The sequence below is a fragment of the Epinephelus moara genome, chromosome 23, assembly GCF_006386435.1.
Source record: "Epinephelus moara isolate mb chromosome 23, YSFRI_EMoa_1.0, whole genome shotgun sequence".
NCBI lineage: Eukaryota > Metazoa > Chordata > Actinopteri > Perciformes > Serranidae > Epinephelus > Epinephelus moara.
The window spans coordinates 22,262,631-22,283,792 of NC_065528.1; the positions used below are offsets into that span (position 1 = coordinate 22,262,631).

The following is a 21,162-nucleotide window of genomic DNA, read 5'->3' on the forward strand; positions in this document are numbered from 1 at the left end:
ATTAACTTTTGTTTTTTTGTGTAATGACGCCACCTGTACGAGGTGAGCTCCCTTTCAGCCGCATGGCAGTGAATTGGACTCTTCAGGTTCTGTTTATTTCCCCATTTTTTTTTTTTTTTTTGTCACACGAGACTACAAAAGTCTCCGCGATCGGAGCTTTTTCATCTGTGGAGTGCAGTTTTGACTGTGAAGCGTGCGTCACATATCCCCAAAGCAGAAAACTAAAAGCTTATTCTTCTACAAGATTGTTTGTATACCACTGCTGTCAATGTATGTGTCGTGTGGCCCTTGTTTTATGTGTTAAGGTGCTGGTCTCTGAGGTGGTTCAATGAAAATCTGTACATATAAAGGAAAGTACACAATCTAATACTCTCAAAGGGTGGTCGTTATTTATTTGTGCGATGGCTTTAAGAAACTACCTCATACAGTGGAGGGTATGCAACTTTAATTTAGAAAAGACAGGCACTGATTACACGGCAGTATTAATGAACATTTTAAGATTGTCATGCACAGTTAATAGGCAGTGATACATGAAACATCAAGTTAAGGTTTCTTTGGTTTTAGGTTAAAAGAGGTATCTTGTCAAAAGGTAAAAACATTTTTTAAAAAGTTCTCCGATGACAAAAGCAGATTCATCGACATATTAAGATGCACCAAAAACTGTCTGGGTTAAATGAGACATTGCTAACATCCCTTTGGTTCAGGTTAAAAAAGGTGTGTCGAAGTGTGTTTCCCCATCAGTTAGGCTTTTCACACAGCGTTCTCTTAGCCCTGAGCTGACATACACACATTGTTAACCTAGGATTAACCTGAGCCCAGGGCTTTAAGATTCACACTGCTCTTCTACTAGCTCTGGGTTACATAATCAGGTTGAAGACATAACTCATGTTAACATTCCTAAATTGAATTGTTTTCTAACCCTGTGTCACACTGGCAACTTTTAGCCCCTGGTTAAGTCCATTTTCAGGTGATAACCCAACAAATTTAGGGCTTATCCTGCTCTGGAGCAGGGGCAACAAGCCCTAGACTAAAGTTGGGGTTCGCCCACATGTAATGTGTCAGGGTTGTGCTGTTTTCTTAGCCCCTAGCTAGAAGAAACATCACACAGAAAACATTTTGCAGGTTACAAACCGCATGGGGCACAGCACTGCCCTTTTTCTTTTAAATTTAATGGCACTTGCTGCACCATCACATCCTTACACTATCCTTCCCATGTAATCTAATTAATTTAATTTTTTAAAATTTTATATACTTTATTAATCCCCCTGAGGGGAAATTCAATTTTTTCACCCGCTTGTCAATTACACACAGGTCCGAAAGACACACACATGCACAAACAGGACCTATACATGCACAAAGTGGAGAGATGTCAGAGTGAGGGGGCTGCCCTTGGTGAGGCGCCCCGAGCGGTTGGGGGGTTCAGTGTCTTGCTCAAGGGCACCTCGGCAGTGCCCAGGAGGTGAACTGGCACCTCTCCAGCCACCAGTCCACGCTCCATATTTGGTCCGGACGGGGACTCGAACAGGCGACCCTCTGGTTCCCAACCCAAGTCCCTATGGACTGAGCTACTGCCCGCCTATCTACTATGACCGGATGACTTGTAGCAGCGAACCTGGTATGCCCCACAAGACCCCCTAAAGGACGTGGTCGTAAGCCTTTTCCAAGTCCACAAAACATAGACTGGATGGGCAAAGTCCCATGACCCCTTTCAGCTGCCTCACAAGGGTAAAGAGCTGGTCCACTGTTCCACGGCCAGGACGGAATCCGCATTGACATCGCGGACAATTTGGTTGGATGCTGAATTCAATAGAGCACTCAAGGGATGAAATTTTCTGTAGGCTGACAAAAAAAAGTTAGCTTTGCCAGAAGTAAAAAGCTAACGTTAGACTATAAACGAACTACACCCTTGACTTCAAACCCCTACCACGACAATGCTGTAAAGCTGTGTTCGGCGTGATGATGTTCTGTAGTCTCGTTGAGCCAGTTGTTAGCAACCGCTTTTTTTAGGACACGTAAAAGCTTCAAAATTCATGAAGGGGGTATTTACTGACATATTTTATGTCGTAGAACAAAATGTGAAAGTCTCTTCAGACCTTATTTCAGGCGTCTAACCAAAAACCCATTGACCTTGAAACGAGGAAACTGGGAGTGCTGAAATGTTAACTTCTTTTTCGGGTTTTTGGACCCATTCCTAGGGCACTCTATTGGGGTCGTGATCAGTGTTCATGGAAAGAGTTCATATGAATGCAACCTCGTAAGTGGAATTTTTCTTGGAGCTCTGAGTTCTTGACTTCATGTTCATGACTTTCCATGTCAAAAACACAAGCTCACGAGATCCATTTAAACGCAGCGGGAGATTTGGGTGTATTATGCTAGTAGCGGCTAATGTAGCCTCGAGCTGCTAGCTTCAAAAGATGAGCAGCGGGCTGCAGGCTGTCTGGTAACCTCACTTCTTTTTAACTCCACAACTCCAGATTTTTTTTTTTAACCATTTTTAGAGATGTAGTCTTCAGCGCCAACCGACACAGACTCAAGTGACATCACTTGAGGCAAATTAGCAGATTTCTCGTAGCTCCCTCAGGAGCCACAAATGGCTGTATACTACTTTTTCCACATATGCAGTAGTGCTGCCCAAGACCTGTAAACATATGATGTGTAAAATCAGGTTCCCCTTTGTTTTAACCTTACCTTAACCTCAACCAGGTAACTGGTTAACTCTAACCTCACCCAAACCTTAAACCCAACCACAGGAAAACACACTTAAGCACAAGAGTGATACAGTATCTTGTAAAAAGGTAAACCTGAACATAAAGAAATGCAATTAATAAATATTAAAACGCCCCCTCACACCTTTTGTTTAAAGTCCCAAATATTGTCGTGTTAGGTCATCCAAACACTTAAGAGGCAAGAGAGTACTGAATCATCCCAATATGGAGAGACAACCTGAGGGAGGCAGTGAGGTAACGAGTATCGACATCGAGTGAACTCCAGACCTCCAAGTCTGTTGTCCTGCAGTCACTGGTTGAGTCTTCGCACTGGTCTGGTGGTGTTTGTGGACAGATTCCTCTGAGTCATGGCTGCAAAAGATTTAAAGATTTAAAGTAAACTTCTTCATTGTAACATCACCTCCTAAGTAGGGAAAGGAGGTCATGGTTCCAGCTCACCTGCGAGGTTTAGCTCATAGCTAAATTCGTTGGTGGCAAACGTGATGATGCCTGACGGGTTCTGTTGGTACTGGAGCTCGATGTCCTGACTGGAAATGGTGCTATTCGCTTTGGAATAATCTGTCCAACTTCTCCCAATATCCCGAAACTGCCATCGTGGCACTGAACCCAAACTGAAGAGAAGAAGAAGTTGAACATAGACATAACATTAGTTTAGAATGGGAGGGGAAATAAGGGGAAAGTCAAAGTCTTACAATCAAATCAAGGGGTTTTCAACCCATTCACCCCATTTACTTTAATAACACAATCATAATGGTAAATGGACTGCTCTTGTATTGCGCCTTTCTAGTCTTTCCGACCACTCAAAGCACTTTTATACTTCGTCACATTCACCCATTCACACATACATCCACACACTGGTGGCCGAGGCTGCCATACAAGGCGCCACCTGCTCCTCAGTAGGTATTCACACCAATGGAACAGCCATCAGGAGCAATATGGGGTTCAATATCTCGCCCAAGGATACTTCGACATGCAGACAGGAGGAGCCAGGGATTGGACCGACGATCTTCCGAGTAGTGGACGATCCGTTAATGGATGACGCTTGCAGAATATTCCACACAGATTTCGTAATTTAAGGGGCAAGTTATGCACCTCTTAAATTTCACTTAATTTCGTATATAGGGGCTTTTCAAATTAATTTTGGTTCATTCAGTTCATTTTATATGTTCGTTATGTTTTCTGGGGTAAATTAAGGATTAATTTGGGGCACTTTAAGGGATTCTTATCTCCTGACCTGCTGTTCTGTTGACTCCCATCGTCAGCTGTCCTCCTCACTGCTCTTGTCGTCCCGATGCTGTCGTTGACTTGACACATTTCTGTGATAAACCAGAGTACACAGACATGATTTAAACTGCTGTCCTCAACAAAAGCAAAATGGGGGGTGAGGGGTGTTTGTAGTTGTTCACGTGTTCCTTACTTGAAAAGTCCAGCGTGTACGAGAACTTCTTGGTCCTGAAGTTTATCTGGCCCTGTGGATTCAGCTGGTATTGTCTCTCAATGGCAGCGCTATCGTATGAACATATCTGCACACAAATACAAACAATAAGTCCAGCTTATAGAGGAATGCACATCTAATGTAATTTTAATTTGACCACCAGATGCCACTGCTGACATTATTCACAAGTAAAAAGAGTTTCTATCTGAAAATAAACTGACTATATTGTTTAGTAGGGTTTCTTTATAAGCTTCTGCCTCAGCTACCTGAAATAGCTGCATGCCCTACTTACATGTGCTTTGTATTCTGTCCATCTCCCCTCGTCTCCCATGAACTCCCACTTGTAGCCTCCATCAGAGAGCTGAGAGGAGGAAGCCGCGGGGAACACTGAGGTGGAGGAAAGGCTGCAGAGAAAAACAAGCTTCAATACAGGGGATTGGTTTGTGTTATTGTGTGACTTTGGTGAAACCGAACTAACACTTTAAAACACCACAGTCACACAATAACACAAAGAAACTGACTAAGGCAGGAGCAGACCAGCAGCTCCTTTGTTCAGTGAGGAAAAATTACTGTTTTTGTCAATGGAGTCTGGCTTTGAAGAGACAGGGCTCCCACATATTTTCATGGACAAAAAACATTTTGATGACTTTTCAAGTACCCATAATAAAAAATGTAAAAAAAAAATCTTGTCCCATTTGTCCAAAGTTTTTCAAACATATCAGATTCAAATGCTAATCGAACATATTTTAAGTTACATGGAGGGTATAGGGAGTACTATCAGTGAAAACTGTGACTGTGACTCATTCAAAGAAATCCATGCTGAAGTCCAAATGAAATATGTTATATGATCTCTTGGTCTAAAGAAACGCCATGCCAGTGAATGAACAGGTAAATAATGTGAAATTACACCCACACGTTTTGGCTCCTACAGAGGGAGAAAATTAAGATACGTAAGTGATGGTAAACAAAATGTCGCCACGCATCGATGCATATTAGAGCTACGTTATGTCAAAAGGTTCAGAAAATAAATTTACAGCTATGTGACATATGGTTAATCAAGTAAGATTACCGTGACAATTTCACTACACACAACAAAATTCCATGACTTTTCCAAAACTTTAAAGGATTTTTACTAGTTCCAGGACTTTTCCAGGCCTGGAAATTCTGACTGTGAAATTCCATGACTTTTCCTGGTTTTCCATTACAGTGGGAACCCTTAAAACAGCATGGATACATTTCACAGTTTGTTGTCTCAAGGTTTTTAGCAATAATGCATGTGTTTGGGAAGTACTGAGAATACAACTGGATAAATGAGACTTGGATTTTACTCCTGAGACCCTGTGTCCCCATAGGAGGACATCACATCAGGGTCCCTACACATTTGGAATTTCAAAATTCCATACTTTTCCATACCCTAATTTCCAGACTTCTCAGCGTTTTTTTTTTTTCTTCCCCCAGAGAATATGCGACATCTGAGTAAATATATCAGTGTATCATATTTCACATCATAATTAATTATTCTTAATAGGCGATTGTAGCCAAGTACCATAATGGCATGCAAATAAAAACTCAGGTAAGTTCAATGTCTGGGCTGAGGCAAAAAGGTTGGGACTCTGGGTGCAAGCGATGCAGTAAAGAGACGTTGGTGTTTTTTCCTTTCATGTGGCTCAGAATCGCCTTCTCCCTCATGTTGGCGATGTCAAACGATTTCACACAAAGCTTGCATCTAGCTCTGTGTGTGAATTGATTGATTAAATTATTTTTGGAAATACCTAATTTTCTATTTTAGAAAACAGTATTTTAGAACAGTGGCAATAGTCTGGAAACATAAATATTTTTCCATACTTTCTAATACCTGGAAATTGATCAAATTTATTTCCATACTTGCGTAGGAACCCTGTCACATTTCGGGTTTACTTGACCTTATACTTCATTCTACTTAACTTAGGCCTGTTGTCTTTGTTCATGGACACTATGTGCCATCTAGTGGTAGTAAGAGCACAATACAATAATCCATGTAAAAACAAGATGGCAGCCATCTCTGCCAAGTCAGTCTGCAGCCGATCTCGACACGAAAGTGGACAAGGTACAAAACCTGATCACATTTTATGGTTGAAACATGATGAGACACCACTCTTTTGAAGACATAAGGAAGTTATCATCAGCTCGTTAAAGGACGAGAGACTTTATTATCGTCTTGTTTGAGTATGTGGGGACTTTATTATCATTGACAATGTTTAGTTCTTTAAACTTATCAGGTCCCACTGATCCCAAAAAGCTAGGAGAAATTAAAATACGAACAAAACAAACGTTGGGATGTTAGGAGGTTATACTGCACAAGCTGTCTGAGAGTAAACGGATGTTCTGATATAGCTTTACTGTTGTTAAACACGAGCCCCGGTGATTTCAATCCTCAATAATTTTTTCTGTTTATGGATTCTTTGTTCATCGAAGGCATGAGAGAGAGAAGGAAAAGTTTTCTTTGCAAATTCAAAGCAACAATTTTGGGGTGAAGTATTCCTTTAAGCTGACAGCTCAACAGACTGAGGCTGGTCTGAATGCAGAAAAGAACCATTTTTAAAACAAAAAATGGATCCTACAGTTGAAATCTCTCACCTCTGTGCACTGGAAGTGAATTTAGGACGCCTGCGTACATTCCTGTTCAGGCCTGTGATGCAGTTTGTCTGGGTCATGGCTGCAGAGTAAAACAACAGTTAGATTTAGCTTTACATTTATCGACTTTAACAAGCTCACACACGCAAAATGATAAAATTCACATACTGGAGAAGTCTAGTGAGTAGGTCGTCGAGCCCACTGTGAAGCTGAAGGTTCCCCGAGGGTTTAGACTGAACTGATGCTCGATATCCCGACTGCTGATCGAGGAGGACAACGTGCTGGAGCTCTGAGGAAGCGGAATTCAGTGTGTTAGAATTAAATACCTGATAATTAAATGAACTCGAGAGTTGAGACTGTCCTCACCTGAGATCCATATTCACACCACAGCTGGTCATCTCTGAAGTACCAGCCTACGTCCTCCGTCTGACCCCGAGGTAGGAAGCTCACTCTCTGCACCTTCAGACCTGGAGTCAGAGTCTCTAACTTATCAAAGTCTATGGACACCTTCCTGTGGAGGCACATGATTCAGTTTGATTTTATACTTCTTTGACAAGTAACATTTGTTTGAACTGCACCAAAACTAAACTCAGTGTTGTATCGATATGTTGTTTATCCTCTTAATATTGTCATGTCTGTTTCTATCCTCAGTTTCAACGGACAGTTTTATTCCTGTAATAATTTAAAACTGTTCAAAGTTCATTAAAAAAATCAACTTATTTTTACTGTAATTCTCAAAATCCGTTCTTGGTCAAACCTTATATGCCACTTTGCATTCAAGTATTTCTGTGACTGAAAACAAGGCCAATAAAATAAAAATCAAAACACTGACATCTCGTCAAAGTTGATGGTGATTCCTTTAGCTCCCGGTTGGCAGTAGTGCGTCTCGATCACATGGTCGTTGTCAATTGGCTTCCACTGGTGTCCGTTTGACACCTGCCACTCATAATGCTTCCCATTAACTGTAAAATAAAAGAATATGTGAGTTAAATATGCATTTGTGTATCCTGTTCGAGGAGCTGGTGACGATATAGTGGTGCAGTAATGAGTCCTGAAAGCTGGAAATGAGTTGCGATTCCCTCGTTTCAAAGTCAGTAGGTTTTTAGTTAGATGTCTGAAATAAGGTCTGAGGTTAAAACAAGCTTAGGAGACTTTTACGGTTTGTTCTACGACATAAAACACATCAGTAAATACCCTACTTGTAAATTTTGAAGCCTTTACATGTCTTTAAAAAAGACGGTGGCTAACAAGTGCGTCAACATGCGACGTTGAAATCATTTGACTTTGGTGTAGTTTGTTCTAATCCTATTAGCTTTTTGTCAGTGGAACCAGGGCAACGATAACTTCCGTGGTGGACTACAAATAAACATCACCCCTGCAGCAGCCAGTGGGACACACACCCACGACTCACATGAACTGACACGCAAAGCAGGACTGTTTGCCCCAACGCTGGGCAGAGAAGGTACAAACAGAGATAGCGTGACTTCATTCTCTGCTCAGGACACCATTATTAGATTCTATCTTTACAGAGCAAATAGTGGTGTGCTGTTTTATTAATGCTCTGAATGTCACACCCAGAACCTTTAATGACAGCGATAGAGGCCTGTTGAAATCAGTCAGGTTAATGTTTGACCGACTGTTTATTTCTTTACTATCTGAAACAGGTGGAGCTGATTGAGTCAGTCCCAGTGCACTGCTGATCGGGATTTTCCTTTGACCTGTGACCTGGGTTTTGAGCCATGAGTGAGAAACATCACCATTTTCCAATCTTAGAAATATTGCACCAAACAGACACATTAATCCAGTTTTCAATCACATATTAAATTTAAAAAATACACATGTAATAACTCTTTCCTGAGGCCACTCCTTCATCTTTAAGACTAACTCATCAACTTTATATTTTGGAGCATTACCAGCTAAAAGGCTGAAATGCAGACATGTACATGTATAAAGTCAGAATTTAATATTAATAAAAGTACAGAAGGAACTTAAAACATGGAGTCACACAGACCTGGACCTGGAGTCTCCTGCCAGCCGCCCATCAGCAATCTACTGTCCTGTAAACACATATAAACACTGTAAACACCATAAAGACACTTTCTGTAGTCCAGAGTGACTCCGTGATGAAGACTCACCATGTTGTAATGAGGGAAATACATGGTGACAATGACCCCCCAACAAAAGCAGATTAAACAAAGGTAAAGGCTGCTAAATAAAACTTTACAAATTTAAAGCCTCTTTACTCGCTCTAACTAAAAGAAACGATGTGAAAGTTTCATTTCACAAGAAGTTCATCTTTCACTTTCGGTTCATGACGTCATCACGCACAGACTACACTCATGTCAGCAGCTCACGCAGTTAAACTTGAAAGATGACCGACATGAGTATGATTATCTGTCGTTAAAAAGTTACATAATGATGCTTATAGCTTAGTTACATATCAAACAGTGAATTTATTAAGCTTCCTGTGCTCCGTCTGTACATTATCATTGTTTGTGTTAACTTATTCATTTGTTTACAGGATATTCTTTTTTTAAATACAACCATAAGTGTCTTTTATAACAACTTACAGCATTCTTTCCACAATCAGAAAGGTGAAGAGAAAAACTGGGAAAAAAGGGTGAAAAATAAAAACAAATGGTTACAATTTTCTCCCACCCCCACTTAAATCTTTATTAGGGTTAGGGTCGCATTTTTTGTGACAATGTCATTAAGTTACAGCAGCATAATATCAAACAAACTTGTGAGTCACTTGTGGTCAGTGTTGATTTTGACAGCTATTTTAGATAAAGGGTTCGTTTTGATAAAAAATATTGTATTTTTAGTCTTTTTTTTTCTTCATAATTTTATTAATTTAATTTTTATTATTATTATTATTTTTCCTTCATAATTTTATGTATTTAATTTTTATTATTTTTTTCCTTCATAATTTCATTTATTTCACTTTTATTATTATTATTTTTCCTTCATAATTTTATTTATTTCATTTTTATTATTATTTTTCCTTCATCATTTTATTTATTTCATTATTATTATTATTCTTTTTCCCTTCATAATTTTATTTATTTCATTTTTATTATTATTATTATTTTTTTCCTGCATAATTTTATTTCATTTTTATTATTATTTTTCCTTCATAATTTCATTTGTTTAATTTTTAATATTATTTTTTTCCTTCATAATTTTATTTATTTCATTTTTATTATTTTTCATAATTTTATTTATTTCATTTTTATTATTTCATTCCTTCATAATTTTATTTTTCATTTTTATTATTATTATTATTATTATTATTATTATTATTATTATTATTTTTCCTTCATAATTTTATTTCATTTTTATTATTATCATTTTTCCTTCATAATTCTATTTATTTCATTTTTATTATTATTTTTTTCCTTCATAATTTAAACCAACACATTCTCACTCCAACCTCGTCACATATTGACATTTGGTCATGGACTTCCACATATGACATGGTTGTTGGCGTTCTGGGACACCATGTCAAGTTCTGCCTGTTACATGCATTGTCTTCCTTCAAAATACACTTCCATTTTCACAGGAAATTTAAAGTTACGTCACATTACGTCAGTACAACGTTGCCTTCTACAACAAACACACATGGTTGAGTTTAGGCAACAAAAACAACAGGGTTTGGCTTTATAATCTTATGGGACGTGAACGCCGCTCTCCCAGGTGAAGGTCGGCGTTTGTTGGACCCACCCGCCCCACTTGGGCTTTTGCCGCCTTAACTTTCGTCCTTGTCTCGCTGCATTTCCTCCTGACACTGCTGGGCGTCATTAAACTATAACAGCAACCAGCTGCGTATCATGCCGACGTTAAAGGACGCCTTTTTTCGTTGGTTGCTGACGCTGCAAGTCAAGTGTTGGGATCGTGCTCTCTTTGTTGATGGAAAATTTTCATCATAGTTTTCATCAGTGAAATTAACACTACTTGCAGTCCATTCAGAACGGACCCAGAACCCACTTCTGGACCGCGACCCACCAGTTGGGAGCCACTGGTCTAGACTTAATACTCACAATATTAAAATTAAAAAGGCAGAAACAAATGGAGACTCACAAAAGTGTTGGCATCATGTTTTATTGCCTCAAAAACAAACAAACAAAAACAACAACAAAAAACATTGGATGTATTTTTTTTCCAACTTGCAATCACAAGTTACCCAAATTACTATTACAGACTATTTAATATACTCTGTATCACACTGGTATCTCAGTGCAAAGCAGAGGTATGAAGGAGAGCAATCTTTAAGACTTAATACTTCTAATCTTGAAATAAAAAGATATGAATTGAGCTGAAAAACTGCAGTGTTTTATTACATAATGTAACCACCATATAAAAACCATTAAAATCAAATAAAACAGTTCATTGGCATTAATTTGAATTAGATTTGGTTCTTAAATAGTCCGTTCTATAACATAAGACGAGGCAGTGTGTAGATATGTGGCAGCTTGACTGTAACATGAAATATTTTGTTTGATTATTTCAGGAGACTTTGTCTTATATTCTCAATTTCTTCTTCAGATTTAACTACAAAAATTAAGTGCATCCCTTGGTATGGCAGCGTGTACTGTCTGTGTCTAAGAATAATTTTTAAAAGGCAAGCTGGTACAGTTCATAATCTGAGCACAAGTTAGTCAGGCAGTGTTTGTGTTGGTAAACAATCCCCTGTGGCAGCCACATTACTAAAAAGGTCACAACCATGTTCAGGACAATTTAATCTCATCCTGAATTCCTGTCTCGTGTAAACAATATTAAAGATTGTATAAATAAGGCCATGTATAGATATCCTCCTGAGACCCTGTGTCCTCATATGAGGACATCTTATTTTGGGTTTAGTGCACCTTATACTTCATTCTACTAAACCTAGACCTGTTGTTCTCGTACGTGGACACTTTTGTGTCATCTAGTGGTAGTAAGAGCACAATACAGTAATCCATGTAAAAACAAGATGGCAGCCACCTCTGCCAAGTCAGTCTGCAGCTGATCCTGACACAAAAGTGGACAAGGTCCAAAACCTGATCACATGTTATGAATTTTGTGATTAATAATGTTGGTAGATTGATATGCTAACAGATTTGACCAATGTTAGCAACAGTAACAAGATAAGATGCTGTTAATTAGACAGTAGCCTACTCATTTGAAGACATCAGGACTTTGTTATCGTCTCGTTTGAAGACATCAGGACTTTGTTATCGTCACGTTTGAGGACATTGGGACTTTACTTTTGTCTCGTTTGAGAACATTGGTTATTTATCATCGTCTCGTTTGAAGACATTGAAACTTAATCATTGTCTCGTTTCAGGACATTGGGACTTTGTTAATGTCTTGTTTGAGGACATTAGGACTTTGTTAACGTCTTGTTTGAGGACATTGGGACTTTATAAGGGTTGAAAATCTTTAGTTTTTTATATTCATCAGGTCCTACTGATCCCAAATAGCTAGGACAAATTAAAAATAATACCAAATAAAAGATCAGGTCTCAGGAGAATATATGAATCCCAGATTATACTGATTGCATAAATATGGTATTGCACAAGTGTCTGTAGACTTTCTTCTTGAGGTCTTCAATCACTCACACCAGGACACGTCTGATCTTGCGTGTATTCTTGGTTTTGAGGTTGGTTTGCATCATCGCTGCAGGAAAAAAAATTAAACAGATAAATAAATGCTATTCAAGGACGTTACAGTATATTATAGCTGATAAAATACAGTGTTTCTATTTTACAGGGCCATTAATTTCCCATAAAGTTTTCTATGTTTAAATGAAGTTCTTTCACAGAACTTCCTGACTCAACAAACAAACTAAACTGTAATAACTCTCTATTTTATTTATTTTTTAATAAAATTTGCACCTTTCCAGAAAATCTTGAAGACCTTATGAGGAAATAGTGACCCAGTAAAATAAATCTTGACCATTTTCTCTCATCACAGTATCAAAATATAACTCAACCTCCAAAGTCCAGCTTGTAGGAGTGTCCTTTCACTTTGAAGGTCATGCTGCCCTTGGGGTTTTGATTGTACTTCCTCTCAATGTCATCGCTAGTTACTGAGCATTCAGTTTGAGTGCCGCTCTGCTGAAACAATACAAATATCATGGTTTGTCTTTACACTATTATTTAAAAGGCACACAAAGATTCTCAGTTAAATATAATCAGATGACTTACCCTGTGTTTGAATGCGTGCCACGCTCCGCTGTCTCCCTCAAACTGCCACTGTGGTTTGGTGCCCACAGAAAGATTCTGGAGAGCCGCGGCTTCTTCAGAAACTCTGGAACGAGAACATCACTCATTCTGTCACAGCATTTAAAGGAACAATTTAACTTTCTGGAAAATAAGAGTCAGATGAGAAGATTGATACAACTTTGACGCGTGTGTGCTAAATATGCAACTGGAGACAGCAGCAGTTAGCTTAGCTTAGCATTAAGACTGAAAACATGGGGGAAATGGCTGGTCTTGCTCTGTCCAAACAATTTTGTATTTTTGGGCATCTTAGAAATAACTGGTTTTGGTTAGGGATAAATCAACACATTCTCACTCCGACCTCACCACATGTAGTTGTTTGGTCATGGACTTTCCACGTCCAGATACGACGTGAAAGTTACCCTGGGTGCGTTGGACGCTGATGTTCTGGGACACCGTGTCAAGTTCTGCCTGTTACATGCATTGTCTTCTTTCAAAATAAACTTCTGTTTTCACAGAAACTTCAAACATTTACATACAGTTTCTTTTTAAAATAGATGCATTATGTTGGTACAACACCGCGAATTGACGTTTTTTTCCTTTAACAACTAACGGACGTGGTTGAATTCAGGAACAGGGTTTGGCTTTAGAATCTTACAGGACATGAACGCCGCTCTCCAGGGTGAAAGTCGTGTTTGTTGGACCCATCCACCACCCCTCCTGCCTGCCGCACTTGGACTTTCGTCGCCTTAATATCATCCTTGTCCAGCTGCATTCCCCCGATGCTGTCGGCTGCCATTAAACTATAACAGCAACTGGCCGTGTATCATGCTGATGTTTTTCATTGGTTTCTGATGCCACAAGTCACTGCCCAAGCGTTGGATTTCGATGACTTCGGAGTGAGACCGTGCACTTTAAACTAATCCAGTGAGGCTAATCCATGTATCCGAAATTAGAATCAAGGTGACAGGTTGGACTTTTGTTGCCTTAACTTAAGTTCTTGTCCTGCTGCATTTCTCCCTGCACCGCTTAGCGCTGCTAAACTTTAACAGCGACCTGCCGCATATCATGCCAAAATTAAAGGACAGCTTTTTTCGTCAGTGTCTGATGCCGCAAGTCACTGCCCAAGCACCGACGACTTCGGAGTGAGACTGGGTTGGATAAATTTGAGCTCAGGTTAAGTCAAGGCGAAGCAATACCAGGACGGATTTATTTTGCCTAGTCCTGCCCTTACTGTGCCGTGATCGGCTAGTACTAACCCTAACCCTGACCGCCAGATTTTACAGTTGCTAGAACTTACACTCACCAGAAACTACTTTGTATTCAATAACCAACACTATCTCCAGCTGTGCGGCTGTGCCATGGGCCAGAAGTATGCGCCATCCTACGCGGACATCTATCTGGCCCACTGGGAGGAAACAGCATTCACCAAACTCACCATAAAACCACTGTTATATTTCCGGTACCTGGACAAAATCTTTGGCCTCTGGGACAACACACCGGAAATTCACCAGATTTATCCATACACTTAACTCACATCACCCGAAAATCAAATTGAAATACAACCTACAACCTTCAACAGTTGAATTTCGGGACACATGTTTTCTTCCGTGACTCTAGTGACCAGAACAAACAGCTAGCCACAAAAGTTCATTTCAAGGACACGGACCGTGATGCACTTTTCCATAAAACCAGCTACCACCCATGGCACACATACAGAGGTCTGATAAAATCCCAGCTGATACGCTTCCATAGAATCTGCACCTTCCATGCAGCATGTGGAGGAAGCTATAAGCACCCTCTTTAGTGCGCTGAGGCCTAGGGGTTACTTGAAGCGCTTCCTCAGAACTGTCAGGACGGAGGTCAGCCGGACCTTTAAGGATGTATACCATCAAATCATCCCTCAGCGGGCCGGCCCCACCCTCGTCCCCCTGGTGGTCACATACTCAGAGACCATGAAAGGTCTCCTCTCTGTGTGTTGGGCCACCTTTGAGGGGGCGAGGGAGGGCTGTGCTCCGCTGGGTAAGTGTCGGCTGATCTCTGCCCATCGACGCAGTAAAAATCTAAAGGACATACTAGTTCATTCCAATTTAAACAGAGAAGAACAGAAAGAGGAAGCGCTTCACTTCGCTTTTTAACCCCCACTCAAAAACTGGTGTGAATCAGGCCTTGAAACCTACAATGGAAAATGCAATCTATGCTATCAGATGCAAGGCCTGCCACGAATTGTATGTGGGGAAACCAGAAACAGCATTCAAACGAGAATAAAACAGCACTTTTATAAAATGAACAACGGGAGTGGCACCAGTGTCCTATATGCCTATATTGAATTACTCATTTTTCCTCTTTTCATTTAAACTGTTGATTTTTATAAAAAACAATAAGGAGCAGTTTCTTCCCCATGGATTTTATGAATTTATCCTTCTTTGTATATATTTTACTTACCTACGCATGTTTTATATTCTTCATAATTATTTATATTTATTATTTATATTTGATGTTTTACACTTGTTTATTATCTTGTATTAATTCACTGTGACTTTAAGCACTTTTAAATTATTTAATAAGCACTTATTTATCCATGGCGGAAAAACACTGCTATCTTTTACTATGAAATCCAACTCTCTATTTATACTTATTCTTTTATTAATTTATTTATTTATTCAAAATCTTTTTTTAAATTATTTAATTAAACATTCATTCTGCCTGCAGCTTGACTAACCTTAATTTTAATTTCTTACCGAGTGTTTTAAGTGTTATGCATGAATGTTTGCTTTTATTTTTTATGCATGTTTTATTAATTGTTCCTTTTATTAGCACTTGTTTAATGACTTATCCTTTAAGCACTTATTAATCCTTTTACTGAAATTCAGTCTTGCTCCTTTCAATTTATAGCAGCCCCGGATGAGAGGTAAGAGACCCTTAGAGGCTGGAGGACTTTGGTTAAAATATCACTTCCCTCTGCCGACCTACCCAGTGGCCCAATTGACCTTGCATTATTTTTTATCATACTTTTTAACAGGGCTTTTAAAGATTAATTTGGTCTTTTTTTACTATTTTTCAACATTATTTGTATTATAAATCACAACCAATCACTATTCATTATTGACCGGACTGAACTCCGAACTCACGCTGCTCCTGCTCCGGCTGGCTTTTGTCGGTACTGTGGTCGACGGGTAACTTTCCTCTTTCTCTTTGCAGTCACCTGTCGCATATCTGACAAATAAAAAGAAAACACAGCTGGTATCTGAGATGACACTTAGGGTGGTGGACATGTGGAGTTTAGTTTGAGTATTCTGTGAAGGTTTTGTGAGTCCACCTCACCTTTGAATCTAATCTCAAATGTTTCAGGGCCGATGCTGAAAGTATAGGAGCTCGTCGGGTTACTCTGGAACTTCTGCTCTATGTCGGAGCTCTTCGCAGGACTGGGGTTCCCCTTCGCATCCTGTCCAAACAAAAGATCAATATTTATTTACAAACTGAACAATAAGATAAAAATAAATGACATTTAGGACAAAACAGAGGTTCAGTTGCTGACCTTGTCTCCATACTTGATCCACTTGCGGCCCAGTGTGCAGTACCAGATCCACACGGTTTTCCCATCATCCAAACGTCTCACTCTCAGACTCTTTCCATACACTCTCATCCTGTTAAAGTCTATACTCACAGCCCTGCAGAGAGACACAGAGATACATTATCAACCAGCTCCTGTGTGTCTGTGCTTAGATGATGACTAAGCACCGTGTGTTCAGCTCTTACCCATACGGAGTGTTGTAGATTTTAATGCTTTTGGTGTGGGGCAGTGAGTACTGGCTCTCGAGAACGTGATCGTTGCTGACATCCATCCAGCCGTTTCCATCATTCAGCTGCCACTGGTAGAATCGGCCGTCAGTGAGCTTTGGGTCTGGGTGAGAAGAAAAAATAAAATCGAGCAACGAACCACGGAAATGATAACTTTATCTGTAAGGGGCAATAAAGCTGCACTAATCAATACTTAATATAACAACAAGGGATCAAATGAATGTGTAATGTGAAAGGCGATGATTGTAGTAGCAGATGAGGGATCCCTGTTTCAGGACTAACTGACATGCAATATCCATATATCCATCATGTACATATCATTAAAGGAATAGCTCAGATCTTTTGAAGTGGGGCTATATGACGTACTTATCCATAGTCAGTGTATTACATACAGTAGATGTAAGTTGGCATGACCCAGTTTGGAGAAACAGGCAGAGTCTGATCGGTGGTTTGGTGTGGCTTCTGTAGTGATGTCATGGTGAAGAGGGAGCTGAGCCAGAAGGCGAAGCTTTTGATTTGCTGGTCCATCTACGTCCCAACCCTCACCTATGGTCATGAGCTCTGGGTAGTGACTGAAAGAATGAGATCGTGGATACAAGCGGCTGAAATGAGTTTCCTCCGTGGGGTGGCTGGGCTCAGCCTTAGAGAAAGGGTGAGGAGGAGATCTGGAGGGAGCTCGGAGTAGAGCCGTCGCTCCTTTGCGTCGAAAGGGGTCAGTTGAGGTGGTTCGGGCATCTGATCAGGAACCTCCTGGGCGCCTCCCATTGGAGGTGTTCCAGGCAAGTCTCACTGGTAGGAGGCCCCGGGGCAGACCCAGAACACACTGGTGGATCATATCTCATCTGGCCTGGGAACACCTTGGGGTCCCACAGGAGGAGCTGGATGGATGGATGGATGGATGGATGGAGTACCGTAACGAATGCTGTTTACAGTTGTCAATTCTGGATGTGCTGAAGGCATGGATGAGAGTTTCAGCAGCAGAGGGGAAGAGTGATCGGCGAAGACGAGCTATGTTTTTTAGGTGGAAGAAGGCCGTACTGGTGATTTGATTGACATGTTTTCCGACCTGTGTCTTAACTCTTGTCTGCTTCTCCAAACTGGGGGTGTGTAGACCACCATCTACCGTAAGCCTTGTACACAACCCCACTTCAATATATCCAAACTATCCCTTTAACTATACAGTATAATAATTTAAGATGTTCCAAGTGTAAAAGGTTCACAAGACCATCCATTCTATCACTTCCTCACCTCTAGACGTTGATCGGTTCGAGGCCCCGTTGGTTGCACCAGAGGACTCTCTTCCACCTCGGGGGTGTTTCAGCTTACACTTGGAGCCGTTGCGACAACTTCCTGTCAGGGCATACTTGCAGAAGTGCAGGTAGGAGCACTTATCACCATCCTTACACTTGCCTTGGTTGTAATACTTGCAGGGCTCTTTCCCATAAAACTGAAAATGAAAATAAAGATTTTCTTATTACTGGAGAGGTAAATAGTTATGTTAATTAGAAAATAGATGGACTCTCAACATCCTCTCTGTCCAGGAACAAACCTGACAATCCGCTTCTTCATCTGAAGACCTGTCACTGCGCGACTCATAGCTTACGCCAGATTCACTGTCACTCTTTGACAGGTTCTCCTCGTCAGACTCTGGAACAACACAAATGTTTATACAGTGAACACTTATCTATAATCCCCAGTGATGAAGAGTACACAGTGGAGATACAATCTGAGTGATCACTATATGGCCAAAACTATGAGGCAGACTTTTGATGTGGGCTATTTTTCATTGTTTGGTCCCATAGCTCCAATCAAGGGAATTCTTAAAGCTACAACACACAGTGATATTTCACACAATAGTGCACATCTTCAACACGGTGACAGCAGCTTAGGGAGGACCATTTCCTGTTTCAATGTGACAATGCCCCTCTGTGCAAACCATGGACCAGTAAGGAAAGTTTTCCCAGTTTGCGTTGACTCGCCCGCACAGAGCAGTGGTACTTTTGAATGTAAAGAAAAACACGTTTTCAATCAAGGATCTATCAAAAGATTTGAAAATCTGAAGAATAATTGTGATTTTTATAGAAGTTTGGCACCATATTGACCAGTTAATGACTTAAAAAAACAAAAGTATGTGGATAATATGACACTAAGAGTCTTCATACAGGCTTATGTCTAGAAAAATGTCATTAGGTTCTTCATTACTCCTGTTCAATTAGTCACTATATCAAATGTTCAAACTGCTGGAGACAATGTGGATCCTCCAACGCCATCCAGTATCACATATTCTGGTCTTGTCCATCATTGATTCCTTTCTGGCAGGAGGTTCATACAGGATATAAAAAGTATTCCAGGTGGACATTTGATTTAAACTAGAGACCCTGTATTTGGGCACCCTGCCTTTGGACAATGTTACCTCTCATTAGAGATATATCTATGTCAGATCCTAAGTGCAGCTAGCAGGAAAGCCATGACTGGAAAGTGGATAAAGCCAGCAATACCTACAGTGGATGACTAGATGGACATTATATATGATATCTTTAGGATGGAAAGGGTTACTTTTTTATTAGACTGCAACAAAACAAGCTTTTTAAAGGTGAGGAAATTGGACGGTGTACATTACACCTGTTTGTTCTTCATTTGTTTTAGTTGAATTTATGTGTACATTACACCTGTTTGTTCTTCATTTGTTTTAGTTGAATTTATGTCCTTTTTAGTTATTTTTTTTTATTTATTGTATTTTATTTTAATTTTACTTTATTATCTTTATTTTATTATTTTATTTTATTTTATTCTTAATTTTTTTTTATTATCCTTGTTTGTGAAGTGATTAGAGTATCATTAAGACACACCCCAACCCCAACATTCTGGTTCATATGTGGGGTTCGGTTTATTTTCTTGTATTAGTTTTTCTATGTTCATACTTGTATTATTTACAGTTACTTTATCAATCCATTTCAGCTTCTGTATTACACATTATTATGTTACCATCTGCTGTAACTGTGTCCTACAGAAGGCCTGGAAAGATAAGGCTGAGGGTGTTTAAGATGTCTGACTGAAAGACCCTGAAATAACTAAAAAAAAAAAAAAAAAAAAAATTTTTTTTATTGATTTTTGTTTTTGTTTTGTTATTTCAGGGTCTTTAAAAAATAAAAAATAAATAAATGATGAAAAATTAAATGAAAGAAAATAAAAATAAGAAAAATTTGTTTTAAAGACAGTATCTGGGGTGTTATTTTCAGTTGTTATAGTATGTTGCAACCGTTTTCTGTAGAGATGTTTGTTCATGGAAACTAACAAATAATTAAACCTCACTTTTTAAAAAAACAAAATATCAGATGATATTCTTTATCACACATTTTGAGACAGTTTTAAAGAAAGCTTTAAGTGTAAATGTAGGTGTACATACATAACTTATGTTCATCTGCTGCCCCCTGCTGGATAAATAAAATTACAAGCTGTATGCTCTTCGGCCGTGAGCTACACGTTGGAAAGTTGCTGATATAAAAGTTAGATAATAAGCCAAGCGTATATTTAACTGGAAATACACAAGGAATTAATAAAAAGCATTATTTTTTATCAATAATATTAATTATATATTTTATTTATAGGCGCCTTTCAGGACACTCAAGGTCGCCTTACAGACAAAGATAGAGAAATAACAGCAGATTAGGAAAGTCAACGAGATAGGGAATAAAGTAACATAAAAATAAATAACTAAATAATAAAAATAATTGAATAATAAAATAATTATGATACAGTTTGGGGCCACAGCTGTACACAGTCTCTGTCAGGGAGCTTCACAAGAAACGAAACTGAAACTATGAACTTCTGTAAAAACATTGATCGCCACTTATGATAAATCTGTGTAGCCGACTGACAGCTCATACCTGCATCTTACAACATCTTATTTCTCCTGCCGTGGCATAAACCAGCCATACTACCGGGTTAGGGTTTGATATCAGGATCTATGACAACTCTGTATGTCTCATATAAATACATACAAACATGCAGTGACCACAAACTTTAATGAGGGCATTAAAAGTGCCACAGCATGTGGTTTAACACCGAAGATAATCACTGTCAGACCACATAAAATAGAGTGATGTTAAATATGTACTCACCATAGGCAGCCGCCATTCTGTACTTTGCACTACTTTCGTTTTCATTACCCCACTTTAGAAACACAGCCACACCCACATGTTCGGCAAGAGGCTGGTCCTGCTGGGGTAAATCTGATGGTCTGAATACAGACTGCTGCACATGCAAAATATTGGGGCTATAAATAAATAAGAGGGGATAATATCATGGAGGCACCAGTGATCACAGATATTAGATGCATCTATCTCTAAAAACCAGCACCCAGAATTAACTAGTAATTCTGTAA

The 21,162-nt window shown here is 39.4% G+C and overlaps 2 protein-coding genes across 3 annotated transcripts; both read right to left on the reverse strand.

Moving 5' to 3' along the window:
• Positions 1 to 423: 423 nt before the first annotated feature.
• On the reverse strand, positions 424 to 9,052 carry si:ch211-244b2.3 (uncharacterized protein LOC557230 homolog). The gene is made up of 11 exons (XM_050035963.1): positions 8,910 to 9,052; positions 8,786 to 8,831; positions 7,607 to 7,736; positions 7,141 to 7,285; positions 6,943 to 7,063; positions 6,778 to 6,856; positions 4,454 to 4,565; positions 4,144 to 4,249; positions 3,961 to 4,042; positions 3,165 to 3,337; positions 424 to 3,077 (listed from the first exon to the last, which is right to left on the reverse strand). Exons 1-11 carry the CDS (start codon positions 8,931 to 8,933, stop codon positions 3,016 to 3,018), a joined length of 1,080 nt encoding a protein of 359 aa, XP_049891920.1. The 5' UTR covers positions 8,934 to 9,052; the 3' UTR covers positions 424 to 3,015.
• A 1,815-nt stretch (positions 9,053 to 10,867) lies between these two features.
• si:ch211-244b2.4 (uncharacterized protein LOC541512 homolog) lies at positions 10,868 to 20,961 on the reverse strand. 2 transcript variants are annotated; one of them, XM_050036694.1, is made up of 10 exons: positions 20,900 to 20,961; positions 18,328 to 18,425; positions 18,027 to 18,225; positions 16,737 to 16,881; positions 16,516 to 16,648; positions 16,302 to 16,422; positions 16,109 to 16,193; positions 12,963 to 13,065; positions 12,749 to 12,869; positions 10,868 to 12,432 (listed from the first exon to the last, which is right to left on the reverse strand). In XM_050036694.1, exons 1-10 carry the CDS (start codon positions 20,913 to 20,915, stop codon positions 12,371 to 12,373), a joined length of 1,083 nt encoding a protein of 360 aa, XP_049892651.1. In that variant the 5' UTR covers positions 20,916 to 20,961; the 3' UTR covers positions 10,868 to 12,370. The 2 variants fall into 2 exon arrangements, with proteins under 2 accessions (XP_049892651.1, XP_049892650.1); XM_050036693.1 differs by having other exon boundaries at positions 12,749 to 12,872.
• Between the last annotated feature and the right edge of the window lie 201 nt (positions 20,962 to 21,162).

What these genes read in the sequence shown, in the direction of transcription:
- si:ch211-244b2.3 (XM_050035963.1), bottom strand. Translation starts at nt 8,933, where the DNA reads ATGTATTTCCCTCATTACAACATG. An exon ending in GCAGGAGACTCCAGGTCCAG is followed by an intron (nt 7,737 to 8,785) that starts GTCTGTGTGACT and finishes TTTATTTTACAG; the next exon opens with TTAATGGGAAGCATTATGAG. An exon ending in ACCATCAACTTTGACGAGAT is followed by an intron (nt 7,286 to 7,606) that starts GTCAGTGTTTTG and finishes GTGCCTCCACAG; the next exon opens with GAAGGTGTCCATAGACTTTG.
- si:ch211-244b2.4 (XM_050036693.1), bottom strand. An exon ending in ATGAAGAAGCGGATTGTCAG is followed by an intron (nt 18,226 to 18,327) that starts GTTTGTTCCTGG and finishes TTTCATTTTCAG; the next exon opens with TTTTATGGGAAAGAGCCCTG. An exon ending in GGCACGCATTCAAACACAGG is followed by an intron (nt 12,873 to 12,962) that starts GTAAGTCATCTG and finishes GTATTGTTTCAG; the next exon opens with CAGAGCGGCACTCAAACTGA.